Raw genomic sequence first — 21,021 nt, 5'->3', positions numbered from 1 at the left:
TTAAATTACTCAATTTCTGCCTTATAACTTCAGTTTAAGCTTGATTTTCATTACCAGCTGAAAGTCTCCACTCAGAAAAATCTCAAAAGTTTTATGCAAGTTATTGTAATTGCTATTCTCCCTTCAGAGTCCCAGCAATGGAGCAGAGGTAGAAGGGTGTTTTGGGAGTGTCTGTAGAGAAGAAGAGCAGACCTCTTTTTTTGCTGTACTTGAACCAGTGCTTTTAATTCCTCACCTGTGCAAGTACCAGATTTGCTTGCTGGCTCAGAAAGTTCCCTCTAGCAATGAATGATGCCAACATTCGATAAAAGGAGTGTCTACCTTGGAAAATTTTTTTTAAACTCTGTTGAGTAAATTGATAAAGCAACGATGCTGGGTTAGTCAAAGCTTCCCAGCTGCCAAGCGTGCTCGTATAGGGGCAAACGGGAAGGTGAGAGAGCAGAGTGGCAGCAGCACTGTCTGTGTGGAGGATGCACTATGCTTCTCCTTCCCCCTCAGGCATAACTGGGAGTAGCAGCACACCAGGGCTCCAGAAAGCAAGTTGTATGAAATGGGAATCTGGAGTCCAAATATTGCAGAACATTTTTTTCCCTCCTAGTAGAGTACAATTAGGAAGCTACGTTGCAATAACATTAAAGGAAGGGTAGGGGTGTTTAAACCCTCGCTATCTTAATGTTTGAATTGTACGTGGTGTCTTTTGATTTTCTTTTAGATTGTTCCTAGTGCGTTTTGCAAAGTATGTGAACTACACGCAGAGACCTTCAAAGTCAAGGTTAGCGGAACGGCGTTAGGCGTGCTGCTGAGTGGAGGGAGGTGACAGCTACGAGTACCAGAAAGCCCCGGTTCTTACTGACATGCTGAGGGATGTTCACTGCCTGTGTGGAGCAGACAGATAGCCGTGCTTAATTGCGTCTCTGCTGAAGGGCTCTCGCAAGATGTGTTATGCTCCATTTATCTCTTTCAGGAGTCAGCCCTGAAAAATAGAATTTATATTTCTGTTAGTTGACGTTTTGCATAACGCAGCAGGACGTGAGCGGATATGGCCTGGAATTTGAGTAGGCACTGCTGAGCATTGACTCCAACAGAAAATGTACACCTTGTAGTACAGAAGCAAACAAAAAAAAAAACAGGATCTGCATTTTCAGGGTAACAGACTCTTAGCTGATGTGCAACAGCTACAGCTCCCAAATTGTGTGTTGAATGTGGGCCCTAAAACGGGCTGAGGCTTGGTGCGCTCATCCCCCACAGCAGCCACTGGCCCTAGGCCAAATGTAACTCAGCTGTGGCTCGCTCCTGTGCTCTCCAGCAGGCATCTTTTTCATCCCACTGCCCTTCGCTGGAATGCAGCACGCTGCTCTTCCGGAAGAGAAACGAACAGGACATTTATTTGCCCAATATCACCCTCCTGCTATCGCTCATTGGGCAACGGGAGGTGGTGTCGTAGGCCCACACCAGCCCATCCATGCCGCAGGACACGTTTGGGCCTGTAGTGACTATAGCTCAAGCCTTCATCTTATTTCTCTTGGTTTTTTTTTTTTTCTTTCTTTTTTCCTTTACTTTTCTTTCTTTTCTGCCTTCTATGGAGCTTGCCCAACAGGCATAGCTGAATGTGAATTTAGATGTAGACTGTGGGCAAGTGTGGGCCTTAATCCACACAGTACTAAAGAGGTAGGTGAGAAACACAAAGCTCCACTGTTGCAGGCTCTAAGGGGATAAAGAGATTGAGAAAATCCCCTAAGAAATTCAGTCAGGATCCCAAATGTCAGAAAGCAGGCAGTAGTACCTCTACATTGCACAGGAAATAAATCCTTTACCAGTTATCAGTACTTAAAACACAAGTACAAGGGTAGTGCACTGCTAGGCTGAAAATATGCTAAGTTTTAATCCAAACACCAATTCTCCCATTCCCAGATGATTATGGCCTTTCCATCTGAAGTGTATAGTAACTCCACAGTATAACTACACTGCTGCTGTTACAGCACCAGAGAAAATCACCTGCTGCATGATTTTGTTGTTGTTAGGAAAATTGTAGTCAAGTGTTGTAAAGTGTCTAGCCTAGCCTGTTGCTCTACATTAAACAGGACCAGTGGTAAAGTCAATCATTCTCATTTTCCCTGAGTTATTTGTGCGCCATAGCTCCTTGCAGAAACTGCCAGGATTCTTGTCATCGTTACATATTATGAAAAAGTCCTCTAGATTGCCTGCAATTAGCCATGTAAAATTGAGTTTATCATTCCACTGGGCGTTACGTGGTTTCCCATAAACTTGCTCTCTGATACCAGAAGTAAATCTGAACCTAAGTAGAAACAATAAACTGATACGTTATATACAGACTCATTTAAATAGCTGCATAAAATCTCATTGTGGATTGTATTTGTTTCTTGCACCTTGTATAATACTAGGAGAATTTTAATGGAACTTGACTGGAGCACATACTGCCTTTGAAAAAACTTGTAATTTTTGTGAGAACCCACCCTCAAAAAAACCTAACATCTGGTTTGTGTTAGCAGCACATTTTAATTTTGTATGTTCATTGTTACCAGTAAGGACAAAGAGGTATAATAAGCTATGTGATGGAACGATTGTTATTTTTTATCTGAATAACTGTATCTGTTTCTTTTCATAGAGAGAAATTCTAGAACAGCAACAGCGAGAGAGATATGACATAAGTTTTCATAGTATGTGTATGTTCTGTGATCAAGAATTCACAGGAAACAGGTTTGTTTATTGACTTGTTTGCTTTTGGTTTATTTTTTCATATCTGCTCAGCATCTTTGTTTATGGTTTTAATGTCATTGAACCAGTTACTGCCCAATGGTAGGAATCAAAAGATAGAATTCATTTTAAGGTATAGTTTAAGTATTTCTTTCAACTGCAGTGCCATTTTAAGTAGACCCCCTCCTACTTCTCAATCCTTTAATTATTCCAGTACAACTTTTTATACTACACAGTAAGCTGGAGTTGGGAACTGAACCACTTTAAAGAGACACAGTTTTTCAGCAGTTGTTTTAGTGGCAAAGAGAGCTGTTTAAGGCAGTATGGCTGTTAAAAAAATATTTCTATTCAGTTACACATTTTCCTGCTTAAACCTCACCAAACCAGTGTGAATTTGAAGATTGAATGAAAAAGAGGGGAGGAAAATTAAAGTGAGAAGGGAATGCTTTGCATCAGTCAAATGTGAGCACGAGTTGCATTCAAGTGCTTGCTCCGACGAAAATTTGGTTTTACACAGTACATCTGTGTCAGCTGGAGAAACTGAGTCTTATCCCTGAATGTCTGTTTGCATAGGTAGTTCTGGTACTCTGGAAAGGAAGAAGAACCTGGGGTCACGTCCCTGCAGGTCATCCCAATGTTGTGTGGGTGTTCTGTTCTCTTTACTGCCTGGTGTAGTGAAGTTCACATCATTCAGCCCCCAAGAACTTCATCCTCTGCTTACCTTTGGGTCTCACAGAATACGTGATTTGAAAATCATGCCTGGACTGTGGTAAAAGCAAGGCTCAGCAGTGTTAACATTTGGACATTTCTTTAGTCCCCAGATGCAGAAGTTGAGGCACCTAAAGAATTTTAACCAGTAAGAGAAAAATCACTTACTTGAACATTCATTATGTTTGTTCATGCGTATTTTTGAGTGCTGTTTGTGTTGCTAGTGCTGTGTGAAGCAATATTGTTGTAAAAGCGTATCACACCCAAGAATTTCTGCTTTGTTAACCAGCATAGAGAAAACTGACAAATAGCTTTTTAGAATGTTTCTCAAGATGGTTGTTTGAAACATGTGATTTGTTTATTCAAGTTAATAAATGGACTTTGCTAACAGTGAGGGTCAAAATAAACTATATTGTAATTTTCGTTTAAAGGATTATATTTCATGCATGCAGATTAAGCAGTTGAAATGTTACTGAATGTTCAGCAGCGCTGAAATTGAAAACTTCCTATTTCAATAACGTTGCCTTCTTTTTTTCTAGCAGTGGCAGCAACACTATTATTGTTTATATAATACTGGCTTTTATGCATTTTTAGAGCAATTGGTTTATTTCAAGTTGCTAACTGAATAATTCTCATAGGTATTCAAAAATATGCAATGTTCTTTTTGAACGTCTTTTGTAGATCTGTCCTTCTCAATCATATGGCAAGAGAGCATTCTTTTAACATTGGGCTGCCAGATAACATTGTGAATTGCTATGAGTTTTTAGCTGTATTACAGGAGAAGCTCGACAAGTAAGTAGTTTTTTGTTTGTTTTTTTTAATGGACTTAGGTCATATTTCTTTTAACCTTGGAAGTAAGTTGAATTAAAATTCAGGGTTATTTAAGAAGAAACAAAGAGAGAATGTAAGTTTATTGTGACTGCTCTTAGGCTTTTTGTTGACTTATTGAAAGCTAATTCATAACAATTCGTAGTATGTGTTTGCTGGAAAAATGGAGTCACGCACAGTGCTTCAGTTGTTATGCATTGCACAGTTTCCATTGACATCAAGAATAGCACGTCCCTTTTTCCCATAACTGTTAATGTTTTTCTTTCTCATCATAACAATCTTTTTGCTAAACATCTCTTTGATCACTGAATGCAGCATTCTTATGCCAATCTTCGTTTGCCTCTCTATATATTGATAACATGGGATGTTTGGTTTCTCCCTTCTCTACTGCTTACAGAGTACATCCCAGGGCAGAAGGGGAAAGCCAATGTATATGCTGCCTCAGAAACATGTAAACCTGAGATGGCTGAAGAAGTTAAAAAGGGAATTTGGGAGAAGAACTTGGATAGCGAAGAGCAAGAAACTCTTCACTTTGAGTTTCCTTTGCAAGTATCTAAGTGCCCTTTATGGATTTCATAAATGGGACAATATGAAGTATGCCGCAAATATAAATTGGGCTCTAGCAGAAAATGTACTTCCTTAAGAGTGAAACTGTAGCTTTAACAAGTTTATTAGATTTTAATACAATCTGTAATCAAAGACTATAGGAGAAATTTGCCTAAATCTTAGACTTAGTTATGAAAAGCCACAGAAAACTGGGCTTTGTGAAAATTGGGATATGGAAATTAGATTAAATATCCTTCCAAGTAAATTTAGGATCCATTGGTTTGTACATCTGGGGGGGAAAAAAAAAAAAAAGAGATTCAAAGGACGGGAAAGCCAACAGTATTCTCTAATTTAGTCTTTGGCCTGTGTCAAAGGATGTGCAGTCACAATAGGTACAGGTTAACTTCTTCCAGAAATGAAGATGTATTAAGAATGCCTTTTATGTTATGATAAGCGTTGCCTAATGCACTGAGGTACCTTGCTCACTGATAAATTGCAGCTTTACTGTTTATCAGTAGGACCTGAAGCTTTCGTTTAGATGGAGGTTTCTCAAAGCCAATCCTCTCTGTAGTTAATACACATGCTGAAATTGCTTCCAAAGCAGTGAAAGACCACTCCTCCTACTGCTAAGAGAAGACTTAATAGCTACGCTAGTAGAATAGTACCTGAAAATATTAAGAGAAAAATCTTGCTTCAGGCAAATAGCATGACTACATTGTGTATACTGAGGAAAAGCATTATGTACTCTTTCTGGAAATGCCTTTCACAAGTAGACCAAACACGTTGCTGTTAACAGGTGGAACAAAGCAGATAGTAAAATTCATAGATGTATTCTGCCATCAGACCTATGATTCACCAACAAGGCAATATGTAGATTTTGAGGCTGCAAGCACAAAGAGAACTCAAAACTTCCTTAGCAGTAAGCCTAAATATTACAGCAATTCTTGAAAGGCAAAAAGATACTGAGAATCCTGAATTGCTGTTCCACACACGAGAGCTGAGGGGAACCTGGATGCACCTTTGCTGAAGAAGTATGAGGGTTTTCAGGATGTAGCTACAGACCTTCTAGGCACAATATTAATGTTTTTTGTGGGGGCAAACGCTTGAGTAAGAAAATAATTTTCTTCTTCAACATCTATATCTTAAGCCCTGGGGAAATCACAGAAAGGCCTGACCAGACACTGTTAAAATTCCTTCTGACTGTACAATCAAGCATGCTTTCATCTGTGAGTAAAGAAAAAAAAAAAGGTGATAATTTTAATTCAGAGCCACCGTATTTTTTTAATATCCGTGGGTTTTGTGTCTTAAAGTGCTGTTGTTTATCCCTCCTATCAAATTTTTTTTCCTGCTATCCAGCATCTCCAATACAAAGGTATAATGCCACAGTTACAAAGTTTTTATTTCATGAGAAATTATTTTCTAGGGGTTTTCCCTATCCTCCTGCAAAGATAATTTTTCAAACGGCCTGAGAAACTCTCCATCTTGATAGGATATGTAAGCCATCACTTACAAGAAAAATGTTTTAGCACCTTGGCTAACTAGAGGCTCAAGATCTACATCCATTAAACAAGGATGTTCCTGTAAGCTCAGGGCTCTGCTACATCTCTGCCAGCAAAAAATGACCATCATCTATTTCAGGGATAATCACCCATTTAGACTGAAATGCAGATTACTGTCCTCATAGTCCACTGTCTGAATCAAGAGATTTGACTTAATGCTTTATAGGCTCAACTTTCAGGTGTCAGTTGATACTACAGTGGAGAGAACAATTATTTTGTAGTGCTCGTAATAGAGAATTTAAGACAGCACGTATACTTCTGTTTTGTTTGAATTGCTCTGGAAGACATACTGTGGTAAAATTCTCATTTGTTTTCCCCTTCTCAAGTAATGTGTGTGTATATATAATAACTCACATCTATATATGTGTATATATGTATGTACATATATGTATGTATATACATATACATGGATTATTATATATAAGAGAGTGTGTGTATGAATTTATTTACTAAATTTGATTTCTCAGGATTTCAGAACCCATTGATCATCCTGGCAAACTTTCATTTAGCCTCCCCGTTGAGTTAGAAGTATAAAACTTTCTGTTTAGCTAATTTAAATTGTTTTTAAAGATATGTAGTACATTCAGAGTTCGGGTTTTTTCACTCTAAATTACAAAGAAACAGTTACTAATGGATTGCATGCCAGTATAAGTGCATGCTGAGTTAAGAGTTCACGTGTTGAGCAATCAGTGGCCCTCCCATGCCCTTGGTAGGACAATTTTGGGTAATCAGACTTTTCTCCCACTTTGCACATGGGGCAAACAGTAAACTTCTTTATTATCTATATTTTCATTTCATGTCATTTTTGTCATCTCTGTGTTTGATTGACTCTACTGTGATCTAGGATTATATTGTACTTTTTTTTTTTTCAAATAAACTTTCTTTTTCATTTAGCTTGCTCTCACATGCTTAGGATTAATCTTACTGTATATATCTCCAGCTAATTTAAGGATATTATCTTGTACTATTTTCATTTTAACATATCGACCTGTTTACCTTTTTATCTTAGTTTGCAGTGTTTATACTGTGAAAAAGTCTTCAGAGACAAAAACACACTTAAAGATCACATGAGAAAGAAGCAGCATCGCAGAATCAATGCCAAAAACAAAGAATATGACAAATTTTATATCATTAATTACTTGGTAAGTGGCTCTATGAATAATTAGTGAGTTGACTAAAGAGATACAGACAATATCTTGTTAAAAGTGAGTAATTCCAAACCAGCAATTAGTACAAAGGTCAAAAATGAAGTGAAGGACTCTTAAGAAATATGCTCATTTATGGTATGACTTTCTGTATAATTGTTAAACTAAGGAATAGTAAACATTTGTTGTTGAGAATTTATTTTGAGAGATGCAAGAATGCAGCTTGAAGAGACGCTTATCATCATGTCATTAGTGCTCAGTCTCTGCTTTAATAACCAGAAAGGAAAATGAGATAGAGTAATGAAGTAAATGGAGGTCTAACTTGAATCCTATTGGCTTTGAGCTTGTTCTCTACAAACCCTAACTGGAAGTGCTCTTCGGAGTCTAATTAAATGCAAAGAGGAGGAAAATGAAAGATACATAGATGAAACAAAAAGTAGGTGTTCATTTTTAGCCTCCAGGTAGGTGTATGTTGCTAGGTATTAATATTTTTTATCTCAGACCTTTGAGAGTGTATATGCATGTGTGTGTAACAGATTTTCACTTCTGTCTTCAACTCATGAATATAGGAGCTGCTTCAAAAGCTGCTACATTCTGTGCCAGAAATAACTATATTTCACCTGAACTAGTCTTTGTGCCTTCTACCTGTGTTAATAACCAGGTTGTAAATAGGCATCCTTGACTGTTTCACCCACTCTTTCCTTTAATTTCTCCCCCTGGGTTTTACTGTAATACCAAGAACAAAAAGTTTTATGTTTAATGCTCTGCCAAGTCCCTTCTACGCAAGATGGAGTGAATTCCCTCTGTGATCCTGTATGCTTTCCTTCCAAAGATCAATGATCGGAGGCCTATATTTTCTTTTCTAGATATTCAAATACCACTGCTTTAAGAACTGACCTATACTTCCTGCACAGTGGGGAAAAAGTTGTGAAGTTCTGCAGGGTAGATGTTCTCAGCTTCTCAGCAGAACTGAGCATTCACTTCTTCCTTGCGAGTTAACAGACTTGAATTTAATGTTGTAATTGTTTTAAATGATTTTAATAGTTCCATTCTTCTCTGCTAGTCCTGCAGGAAATCTTAATGTTTTCAGAACTCTTTAAATTACTTTGTCTCTAATTTGCATTCATTGTTCAGATTTGAATCTGTCCCAGCTTTGATCAGGAAATTGAACTAGCTGACTGCCCAGAAGCACAGAGAACCATGTGATACTTCTTCAGAAATTTGAGAGACATGCAGGGAGATCATAACATCAGTGCAGACACAGTGGCTGTCGTGTTAATAAGCAGAACATGCCAAAGTATATGTAACAGCGAGACTAATATTCGTATACCTAACCTCTTTTCCCACTCTCTCCAGTTGCTCCAAAACTGGTGGCCTTGTCCATGCTGTCTACTGAGAATGATCTGTGGCCTGTACACTTCCTGAACCATGTCCAAGCATTGTCTGAGTAGTGCTGCTGGTGTGGCCACGGAGCATGCAAACTATTAAACAGTATGGGCAATCACAGGACAGTGCTCAGGTCAGGGCCTTGGTCCTCTTTAGTTATTGCTGGAATTCTGGGCAGGACTGTGCAGAGTAACTTCTTATGCCAGCCTGAACCAATTCAGGTATTGATCACTTAGCAGCATCACTTAGAGATGTATTTTTCAGGTCCTTGCTATTACAGACAGAGGATGGTAAATACAATTCAAATAAGATATGTCAAACCACCAGAATGTTTAAAATTGGGCAGCGGGGTCTGCACGCACACTAGTTTGTACCAGTGTGCTGCCAGTGCTTCTTCTGGGACATACTTTGAATGATCACAATTCTTTGTCTGGCTCTATATGCTCTGCTGCAGCCATGTTTTCTTTCCACACATTTTCAGTTGTCTTTCACTACGTTCTACCCAGCGGACTGTTCCTACTCAGTCTTTCTGATCCTCCAAACTGTAGCCATATCAGAACTTTTGACATTTCTTCTTTTAAAGAAATGATTTTTTTTGAATAAATGATTAAAAGCAGACTAAAAAACTCTGTCTTAAACACTTATAAAGTAGTTTGCTATAAAATGTGTATCTGCACACTAATGTTGCATGAGATTAAATTTTTCATTAACATGAAATTTTTATGATAGTTTCTACGTAGTAGAAAGTGTTTGCTTTCAAAATAGTCTTTGGTAAACCCTTTATTTTTGCACAAAGGAGAAAAAGATTAAAGGGAGGAACTTTAATTTGTTCACTGGGGGTTCAGTAGATTGGCCTTCACATGTAAGGAGAAATAACATTATTCTCTACTGCACATAGGTAGTTTACAGTAGATTATATTAATGCGATAGGATTCTTTTTTTCGAGCCGAGTCTGTATTCAGTGAATTCTAGATGTTATGCAAGGTCTGCTTTCTGTAATGACTTGATGTAGTGATTTTGCTTCCTCTCACCCTTCACAATTTACTAGAGGATTTTTTTTTTAATGTGCACTATCAAACTTTACTGACTTCTCAATGAATCTTAAAGATCTGTGCTTCGCATTGCTCTAAACGTCCAGGGGAATTAACAATTTCATAGGCACAGACATGGATTAGATATCCTACCTGAAATGCAGATGTACTGTTTCAAAATTTACTACTGAATTCGTCTTGACCTAAAGATATAGGCGTACAATTTATCTATTTTTCATATGTTTTTACAGAAAACTTTGAATTTTGAGAATGTGACAAAGGTCTTTCTATATGCCAGTTTGATCAAGTTTGTTTTCATCATAAAGAGACTATAAGACTAAGTAGGTCTCTAATGATAAACATCAATATTATCACAGTCTTACACACTTTACTTTTAGGATGTGCACTATAAAGGTTTTCTATCAGCAACTGGATCTTAAGCTGTGTAAATGGATAGTTCTTTAGTACAACCATCTTACAGATATTATTGTCCTTTTTTTATAATTTTCCATTACGTATTACCTACACCAAGCACTGAGTAAAATAGTCTTATTAAGCTGGAACTGCCAGTTTCCTTTATTTTGTGGCTTTTGTACTGAGAGGTTTTAAGGGCTTTTTGTTCAGATGTCCTGAGAATGTCTGTGGAATTGCCTCATGATCTTCTGGCCAGTTCTTACTTGTGTTTTTAAGCTGATGGCAGAGCTCCCATTGATTTTATTTAGAGCAGTAGGCTTGCCTGCCTTCTTCCTTTCCCTCCATTCTGCTTTTGGCTTCACTTGTGATTTTAGTGCCATTGTGAGAATCTGTTTTCATAATATAAGTTACATTTTATGTCTGTGTGTTGGGAATTCCCTCCCCTAAATTTCCAATTTGACATAGCAATGAGTAATGAGCAATGAGCAAATTCCTTTGTAAATATTTTGGTATTCTGAGACTTTCTATGACTTCTGTCATGACCTACAAGTGCTTTGATTTGTCTACCCCCATATTATTGACATGTTCTGTTGCTCACAGGTTAGTGTTAAGAGTATTGCATGTGATCTGTAGTAGGAGTGGAAGCTTTTTTTGTCATGTGCATGTATAATAGATTTCTTTCATAAGCAAGTATCAAAAGTTTATTATTAGATAGTTACATTAAATTAGAGTGGGAGTTTTGCAATTATGCAAATTACTTGAAAGGCAGTGGGGTCACTTCCCCACTGGATTTGGAGGTCTTATGTCAGTGTTGTGTAAGTATGGAAGATGATACCAATCCTGTTTTGAAAGTCTTGAAGTATAAATTGAAAAAAAACAACTGATAGTAGAGAGTGAAGAACTGAGCAACAATGCATCCAAGATACACATGTAGGTTACCTTATTTTTCTTTTCTCCAAAAAAACTTCCAACCTAATTTTCTTGTTTCTGTGCCTGTGTTAGCCTGTGGCCCCATGACTCATCTTGCACAAAGAGTCAAGTAAAAATGGGGGGGAAGAACTTTTTAGTCTGTGGTGCCTGCTGGAGGCAATAAAAGAGCAGAAGACAGTATTAAAACTCTCTTATTCCCAGCCCAAGGAACAGAGGTGGGTCCAGACTGACAGGGCCTTTCTGTGTTCACCTGATTGTTACCAGTAGCACTTTAAGTATAGAATATGCTTTGTAGTAAGCACAGATGTTTATTTTCAAATTGACTAATGGCACATATCTGTAGTAATGTAACATCACTATAATGAATGTGCTTATGACTAAGCTAGACAGCTGAAAATGGTACCTGTTACTTACTAGAAAACTCGTTTCGTAAAGCCTTTACTTTTCCTCAAAGATAAAAGGATGTTTTCTCCTTATTGCCAAGCCCTAAATCATCGTTATTATCTGTTGGGGGCTGGGGGGGTGTTTTGTTATGGGGGTTACTATTTATATTTAGCCTATTTTGATTTAAGCAGGGTACATTTTCTAAAATTGTAAAGGGAAAACCCTTCATCAATTGGTGATAGTTCAAGAAGTAATAAAATCCCCCAAGCGGGGGAACATGTCATATTAAAATTCATCCAATGTCTGTTAACTAATGTTGGGGTAAGACCATCTCTTCTATGTGATAAAGCATCTCTAAGTTCTGCAGCAATATAAAACAATTCAGATAATTGGAGTAAGGCAGGTGAGAAGAAGGCTGAGAGGAAATTTGCAGGGGAAAGCAGCATCTGTTTGGAGTTTCTGAGCTTCACAGGCCTGGAACTACATTTGCATGTAGTTCAGTAACTGCTCTTTTGGGAAAACTGCTTGAGATACCAGCTGCTGTTTCTAGTTTTTCCCATCTCAGCACTTCTTTTCAAGTTGGGGTATGTTGCCTCAGTGAAGCATGCAGACCTTCTCCCTGTAGAACCCTTAAAACCGTGCACAAGTTGAGAAGATAAATTGTCTGTGAGTCAATTAATCTCTGTGCATTTAGACTTCATTTTGGAAGAGGAAATCAAACCACACACATTTGCGTGCTCTCCTCACTTTTCTGTAGGATCCTCCTCTCTGTGAGGTACACAGGGAGTATTTTTTTTAAAAAGTTTGTTTTCCTTGGATATATAGCAAGGTCTGCAGTTTTTTTAATTATGCGTTTTCTACTGTTTGAACTATTAACAATGTCAAGTCTAGTTTTTCCCTGGTTTTGTTAAGAATTTCTTGGGAGTCTCTAGAGATGATTGGCTGGGAGCTCTTGCATCTTGGATGAAAGAGCAAGGGAAGTTGAATACTTAACAAAGGCACCCTTGGTGCCAGATGCCCATCAAGCTGTAGAATTGAAAAAGTGTTTTTAAAAAAAGAAAAATTGACAAAACTGAGAGAGCTTAAAGAATGTTTAGAAGAACTCTTTCCCACCCAATTGCTCAGCTTCAGTCTTTTGGCACTTTCATCACAGTGTCCCTCGTTATCCATTCACCATGCAATTTTCCAGTGACACAAGACCCAATTAGCTTTTTCCTTTTTCCTTTTTTTTCTCCTCTGAATATAAATAGATGAGCGAAACAGAGACCTCTTACAAGATCCTTCTCTGCCTTCTTCACAGAAATGCCATAAAGAAACAGCAACGATAACAAAGCTTGTGCATGGTTTTCCCCTTTCACCTTTAATTAAAAGGTGAAGCTTAATATTGGCTGCTGTTTTGAACATACTCTTTTGTGCACATATACTTCAAGCTGGTAAGGGGAAAAATTGTGAGCATCCATCTTCATTTTGCAGTGGTTGTGAGCCACTATCCTCTCATTAAGGTGTTAACATTAGCAGCCATAGGAAACTAGTGTGCAGCTGGGAGAACATGTGGTGAGAGGTGTTAATGGCTTCATGTTATCTCACAGTAATGGTGACATTAATGAGTCTCCCCTGTAACTCAGAGAGTTTACACACACTACCATGTAGCATCACTGAATTAATTACTGAATTTTCATTCTGTAATATATGATGACATTATGTTTAGAGCTGTCTAGAGACATTTGTTTATCATTTACCTGATAAACATTTAACAGCTTTGAAAATTCTCATTAAATTGTTAAATGATGGATATCTTTTCCTTCTTTTTCGAAACAACCATAAAGGCAATAATAACACTTTTTACTAAGGATGTTGTTAAATATACTTATCAGAAGGAATATTTGAATGAAATAAATGAAAGAATGATCTTTTTATTAGCTGCCTTTTTTTTAATGGAGACAAGATCATCAACTATGATCTTTGTGAATCCTTCACAGCAATCAAAAGTATGAGTTCAAAAATACTATTTTGATTACTGGTTAGTTTGCTCTGGTTTATTTTTAAAGGCAGGACGAATCAGAGGAAAGAAAAACATTAGCTAAAGATCACTGCTGGTATTTCAATAGAGTGCTTCAGCTTTTTATTGCCTGTTATTTATATCACAGTCATGCTGAGAGTGCTTGCCATTGTGCTGAATGCTGCACAAATGTATTGTGATATACTTCGTGCTGAAGGTCTTTAAGATACAAATAAACAACACAAAAAGTAAAAGGAAGAATAGAACACCATGAATAGATGTGCTTACATTCACGTCTGAGAAGAGGATGGAAGAGAAACTGGAGTCTAGCTCAGAGATCTATGCCCTGGTTCATGCTGCCTTTCTGGAGTACTCTCTAGCTGGGTTTACACCACGTGTTTTTACTGACATAACCTTGTACAAGGTACGAGCGCTGACTGGTGTAGCTATGCCAACTAAAGTCTCAGGTGTGATAGCTGCATTTTTTAAGCAGCATATGTTGCATAAAGAGCAAGGTAGGCAGATTGGATTGAGCAAGTGTGATGGCAAACTCGAGGCAGTGATAACATACCCACCTCGGGAACATCGGTAGTGTTGCAACACTAGTTTTACACAGGGCTTGGATCCTCTTCTTGAGAGCTCTGTGCCAAATCATCTTCTCAGACGTAGGGTGGGGAATGCCCCATTAAAAGACAAAACAAATTGTTATTTTAAAGATTATTACTAAAGCAGTGTTGTATGACTACCTTTAACTCACAGAAATACCAAAGACATCCAAAATAAGATGTTGATTGTGACTTCCCAGATGTTCATTCAGTTGATATATAAAATGTGATGTGAATCAGGAAATGTTTTTTCTTTTCTTTTTTCTCCCCAGGAATTTGGGAAGTCCTGGGAGGAAGTGCAGTCAGAGGACGACCGGGAATTACTAGATAACCTAGAAGAGTAAGAGTTACTTATGTGCCCATTATAAAGACTTGCAAGACCATTATTGTTGAAAGTAGTTACAGGGAAGATGCTGTGTATAGTTAGTACCCAGTTAAAATTCATTTAAGCCAATCAAATCAACTCCAAATTGTTCTCATCAAAGACACTTCTCCACAACAAGGGCTGTAAATTTCATATTTTAACCACAAGCCTATTTTTTGTTTGCATATAGCTCAAACAACAGCCTTTTGGGTTTGTAATGATGTAGGCAGAACGGGATTTTTTTTTTTCACTTTTGTACTAAAAAACAGTTGAACGGGTTTTGCTCAAATTTAAAAATCAAGAGTAAGCATCAAAAATGTCAGCATGAGAAAGAAATGGTATGAAAAGTCTGATAACAGGATTTCGAAGGAAACTTCTCAACAGTGCTGACTAAGGGCAACATCCACCTCTCCTCTGCATTATTCTGTGGTCCAGGCCCTCAGATCACTGCAGAGGTGGCTTCCTTCGTCGTAGAGAATTGAATAAGCAGGAAGTAATTTGTGGGTATCAGGGCCCCTGACCTTCCTGGTTCTGTCTGTGACTTGAGCTTAATTTTATTTGATTATAGTTGGTTGCAGTAATATTTCTATCTCTCAGCAGTATTGCAGTTCTAAATAGATGTGTTGGTAAAGTGTTCTCTGTGTGCATGTCTAAATGTAGCGTAAATTAGTGTCTCTTTCAGGAATAATAGTATTTGATAAGTAAATAACACTTAGAGTGAACTCTGCCTGCTGATTATGTCTTTGGCTGGTATATTGAAAGATTGAAAGGTATAAAAGAATTTTAAAAGACCTTATAAAAATAAACACTGAACGCAATATTTGATGACTTGCCAAACTGGATAGAAACTGAAGTTAAGATCCTGTTTGTTAGTGCAGGCAAATTCAAGTAGGACTTACTGCCTGTCTGCACAGGAATTACGCAACAGTAACTGCTCAGTTATTCTTGAACTTGTAATTTTTTTAGACTGTAAACCAGGTTCTAATCATATATCCAACTATAAATCCACACTTTGTCTTCCATCCTTTTAAAGTATTCAGTTTCTCTGGATTTAGTTCTAGTGCTGTGAGTACATAATCTAACGTGCCCTTTCACAAAATGTCTCTTCTCTTTTCCACAATTAAATGAATCTTTTTGACTCTTAATCATAAGAGACTGGTCTGACTGGGAGGAGCACCCTGTGTGTGCAGTTTGCCTGTTCTGTGAACAACAAGCAGACACCACAGAAAAATTGTATCTTCACATGCAGGTAAGACTTGTTTTAAATATCAGTTCTTTCATCACTTCAGAATTAAAAAGTAAGATTGTAGTATCTTTGTTAAGATCAAATCAGCTGCTGCATTAGAATGCCCTCTTTAGCGCAGAACTAAAGTACTGCATGCATCTCCAGCATCTGTTCTATAAAATATACAGAGGAGTCAAGTTTTACATTGAGAGTATCACTAGCTATTACTTAGGAGTGTACAGACTGGTACAGACAATAAAGAGGTAGCATCTTTAATATTATAGTGACTTGATGATTTAATACATTTGATTGTTAGCATCTGTGTTTCAGTTTTAATAAACTATTTAACAGGAGCATTGCAGTTTAACAGAATATGAAAGTTTCTGACGAAACAAAACTTTTGGGCGTTTGTTTCATATATTAGCGTTTGCATGTCTATATGCATATGTCTGTGTCAGTCTATGAAAAGCTGAGCTGTTTTTAACTTGGAGTCGTAGAAGTAGTGGAAATAAGATATTTTATTCTTTCCTTTTTTTTTTCTCTCCAGAAATCACATGGATTTGACTTTCCTAAAATAAAGTCAGAGCATGGTGAGTAAGAGATGCTGTAACTGTCAGCATTTGCCACTACTGTGGAGAAAACCACATCATAAAAATAGTGGAAAACAACTGTGTCAATTTGATTTTTGTTTGGACGTTTAACTTTTCCATTATGGAAACTGCTTCTGCCAGCTTACAAAAGAACACCAAGAACACTTTATTTTTCTGGAACTGTTGTTAGTGCCAAGGATGTGTGATATTTTCTTTAAAGCCATTGGATTCTTTTGCAGAGTAGCTTCTACAAATACCCACTCTGTGAGTCCCAGGTCTGTCTGCTGGAGCCCTGGAAGAATAATTATTATTATTATTATTATTTTTGTTGTTATTACTGTTGTTGTTGTTGTTATTCCTGTTAAGACTTGCTTGCAAGTTAGAAGGCTGTGCTCAAAGCTGTGTTTGGCCAACATTTGCTTTCTGCTGTAAACTCAGAGAAAGCAAGGTGTTTGCAATTTTTACGTTAAAAGAAGGGCTAGTTCCCCTGCAGCTGGGAAAAAGCATTTGTTCGGTTAATTTGCTAAGTTACAGCATTCAGGCAGTGCTGTTCTTCAGTAAACCCTTACCAATCTTTACGTTTAATCCAAGAAACCATTTGTAAATTACATCTCATGTTCCTCAAGTGCTTGTTCGCTACCATCTCTCCCAGGTCTGAACTTTTATCAGCAAGTAAAGCTAGTGAACTTCATCAGAAGAGAAATCCATCATTGTCGTTGTTACAACTGCCAGGAGAAATTTCAGTCTAAAGGAGGATTGATACATCATATGGAAGAGACCAAACACATTACATTCCTGCCAGCCAGGTCTACATGGGATCAACCACAGTAAGGGCACACATGTTTCTTCCAGCATTTATACTGTTACTTGACAATGTCTGAAAAACAGTAAGTTGCAACTTCTGGTTTTTGCCAGTGCAACAGTGCCTTGAGCTCCCCAGCTCTACTGGCCCAGATAAAATAATAAGTGGTCTCAAAACTACTCAAGTCATAAATCCTTGTACTGTATTAAGCTAAAATGAACATGTGATACTGCTCTTCTAGTTGCATCCAGGATGCACTATCCCCATAAATTGTGTCTGCACTGTCAAGTCAGTATGCTAGAGAAGTTTACCATTGCAAAATTGTCTTTTGCCTGTATTTGCAGTTGTGCAGTGAACGGTGAAAGGCATACATGGTGCACTCAGAGCACTTTCCCTCCCGGTGGAACCCAGTTTGAATCTGCGCACCAAAGTGACATCTCAAATGCCCCACTTGTAGGCATGAGATTCTTCCAGCCGTTAGCTCTCGACCCATGCAGATCATGCCTGGGATGGGCATCTGGCACATATTTCGTTGCTAGTAAAGATACGCTCTGGGCATATAGTTCTAGAACCAAACCAAACCCCTTCTTTTGCATGTCTAATATAGATACATGCATAATGTCTGCCTAACTTTAGGCATCAAAACAAGTTGGTTGTTTACCCTTAGTTTTCTCCATAGCAAATAGAGAGAGAGTGTAACATAACACTGATTCAGATTGTAAGTAGGCTGAATAGGTCTGGGGGATATTGCCATAGGTGGTAAAGCGCAGGGAGTGTTCTAACTCAAACATCTCAGTTCAGCATTTGTTGTGGGACAAATCTAGATCTGTGGCCTCAGTTGTGCCAACACACAGGTGAAGAAATAAGGGGAAGGATTTGTCTGTTGCCAACTCTTCTATATGACTCTTCTAAGATGTACATGCCAGTTGATTTTTTGAGTGTGCTTTTTTACTCTCATTCCAGACAACCAGACTTTCTCATTTTTCCTTTTTTAAAATCTAATCTCATAAAATACGCTCTGCCTCTTTCAAACAAAATATGTGACTATCTAGTAATTATGCCTTGTTGCTTTCAGGTATTATTTTCCTACCTATGAAAATGATACACTCCTGTGTACGCTCTCAGACAGTGAAGATCTGGTAACTGAGGATCAAAGTGAAGATATCCCTGTTGTAAGTGAAGATATAGCCAACTTAAAAGCTCTCAAACAGAGCAGTGTTTTAAACCAGCTCCTATATGAAGAGAAGAAGAGTCAGGAGAACTTTTGACCTTGAATTACAGTTGCTGACCTTTGAGTGTTTCTTCTGCAAGACAAAAAAAAAACATTCTTTCACTAATATTGGAATACAGTTTAACTCATAAATGTTATCACTGAGCAAATACTACATGAATGGGAATGCTAAATAAAATTTAAGTGTAAACCTTTTTGGTTTATCTTCCTTTAAATTCTAGCTTTATTTTAAAATTAAATGCTGGATTTTCTGCTTGGCTCTCCAAATACTTTTAATATTATTTATGAATAGGATTTTTCATCTTTTTTTTTATTTTTTCTGAAAACATCAGAATTGGAGTTCTATTTCAAGGCCATCTTGTGAAAGGCACAAACAATTGAGACAATGTGTCTTGATATATGAGCCAGTGAGTGAATCTTCTATGTGTTATTGCTGTTAGCATACGGAAAAGAGCCTGAATTTAATTCTTGGTCTGTTACGTAAAGCAAATTTTGCTGTTTTTAACCATAGACCTTCTTCCAAGTGAAAACAGATCTGTATATCTCTATTATTCATCATCAATATATAAGATATATGGTGCCTGTTCTGAAAACTGGCTCAGAAACACCAGTAAAGTCCATGAATATCTGACTGCATGGATATCTGCCAATCCAAAGCCTGAAAAAGTATAAGAACAATTGCAATCTTAGTTGCATCCAAAGAATTTAAAGTAGACTTCTTGTATGGTCATGAACTGAGATGCAAAAGAAATTATTTAGGGGATTGCAGACACATAAATCCAAATTAAATCCTCAAAATCTCAGCTCAACTGTCCATTAAAGTTACCATATTTTCTTTAATATTGAACTTCAAAGTTCCCAAAATAACAGAAGGTTTTCAGCATGTCCAGAAGGCACCTCAGTCTTGATAGGGCAAAGCAGCTCAGAGCACAGGTCCTGCTAGGATGATCCAAACTAGGTATTCTTGCCTCTCTTTCTCCTCTGAAATCTTAGGTAGTTCCAGAGTTCAGGTTTGGCTTTCCATAATACGTATAAGTGCTTTCAAAACCGGCAGCACATTCTTTTTCTTCTTTAAGTCGGTGTTAGAGCACTTGTTCAAAGTATGGGAGTCTCGGCTCAGTGCCCTTCCCTGCCTGGGAAGATTCAAAGCCATAGCTTTGCCTTTGCACAGCCCTCTTTACCTGAAAGAGATTGCTGTCAATAAGAGTTGTTGCTTGTCATTATACAGTGATTGAGAATTATATAGCGGTCCCTAGGAGCAGGGGCTAAAGTTCAAATCTTTACCCATGTTCTGCTAAGCTTCCATATCCAGCCTAATTCACCCTGCAATATATTTGCATCATTTCTTTTAATTTGCTTTAAAGCAATTAAAGGTAATTGCTTTCTCCTGGCATTAGCCATCACCCACTAGCACCTCTCTTTGCTTCCCCTTTCTTATTTTCTCTTGGGCCCAAGTGCTCTGGAGATAAGTTAGAACAACAGGATGCTGAAAATGTACTGAGAAAGACAGATCAGCCACTTAACTGAACAATGAAACAGAGACAGAAGCAATATCTGACTCTGTCAAGAGGAAATGGGATAGAAGTGCTTCAGCAGGTGCTGAGGATACAGACGAAAGAAGGGGGCAGGTGTAGTCATATGTCTGCATTGGCTTTGATTAAACTGGTACAAAAATGTAGGAGGAACAACCCCAATATTTTTGGACTAGAACATCTGACCATCTTAAATAAGCTATAGTCTGTACTTCTTGCATTTGTACATTTCTCAATTTCACGCAGTAATTGCAACGGCTGTTGCTGTTGATTTTTTTTTTCCCTTCTTAAGTAATTTTCTTCCCAAGCAGTTATTTTCTTCCTAAATTAGAAATTGATTCCATTCTTTGCTTTTAGTCAGATTCTTAGCTGAGGTGGGAGTAAGAGTTAATGGGGTTTACATTAATGATTGATAAGTGTCTTGAGCAATGGCAAAAATCAGCAAGAGAACTATGGCTAAATCAGCAGCACATGAATGTGTTTTATGGCAAGCTCATCTCAGAAGGGCATATTAAGGGAAAGATAAAATTTTATTGATATATCATAAAGGGAAATTGCAAAACGTTTCCTAATCATGAGGAATGTGATGCTGAGTCTCTCAAATCCCTAAAAAATGAAATCAAGAATGTTAATATCAGCAATATGGAATGACTGCTGTTCCTGCTTCTAACAGAAATTTGAAGTAGCAATTTATCAGTGTAGAATTAAGAGAATATCTTAAGAGAAATTGTATAAATAACATGGACTGATTGTCTTTTGTGAGTAAAGAGGAAAAGGTACTTAGGAAAAATTTATCAGCAATGGTCACTGAAAATACAAAAAAACATGAGGAGTCAGTTTAGGGTTGACCTTGTTACTTCAAATATGAACAGCAAGCAACAAAGTAGGTTTCAAGTCTCCATAGAGACTCTCTCCACAGAGAGAGTTGGGTACAGTTTTTAGAGTAAAAATTGAGCATCTTCATTTAGAACAATGATGCTTCTAATCGACATTTTGCTGGAGCGTACTGTATTTGTTTGTATAATGG

At 37.6% G+C, this 21,021-nt stretch overlaps 1 protein-coding gene across 2 annotated transcripts in view; it reads left to right on the top strand.

Annotated features, from left to right (window-relative positions):
- The window catches only part of ZNF277 (zinc finger protein 277), a 58,638-nt gene extending 39,982 nt beyond the window's left edge, over nt 1-18,656 (top strand). For both annotated transcript variants that reach the window (XM_075147697.1, XM_075147705.1), the window contains 8 exons: nt 2,627-2,718; nt 4,105-4,215; nt 7,366-7,498; nt 14,523-14,590; nt 15,767-15,863; nt 16,387-16,429; nt 17,082-17,256; nt 18,307-18,656. In XM_075147697.1, the coding sequence (XP_075003798.1) occupies nt 2,627-2,718; nt 4,105-4,215; nt 7,366-7,498; nt 14,523-14,590; nt 15,767-15,863; nt 16,387-16,429; nt 17,082-17,256; nt 18,307-18,499 (912 nt within the window). In that variant the 3' untranslated portion in view covers nt 18,500-18,656. The remainder of the gene's footprint in view (nt 1-2,626; nt 2,719-4,104; nt 4,216-7,365; nt 7,499-14,522; nt 14,591-15,766; nt 15,864-16,386; nt 16,430-17,081; nt 17,257-18,306) is intronic.
- The last annotated feature ends 2,365 nt before the right edge of the window (nt 18,657-21,021 follow it).

This window comes from Calonectris borealis, chromosome 1, assembly GCF_964195595.1.
Source record: "Calonectris borealis chromosome 1, bCalBor7.hap1.2, whole genome shotgun sequence".
Taxonomy (NCBI): domain Eukaryota; kingdom Metazoa; phylum Chordata; class Aves; order Procellariiformes; family Procellariidae; genus Calonectris; species Calonectris borealis.
This window is presented reverse-complemented; position numbering and strand designations above follow the sequence as displayed.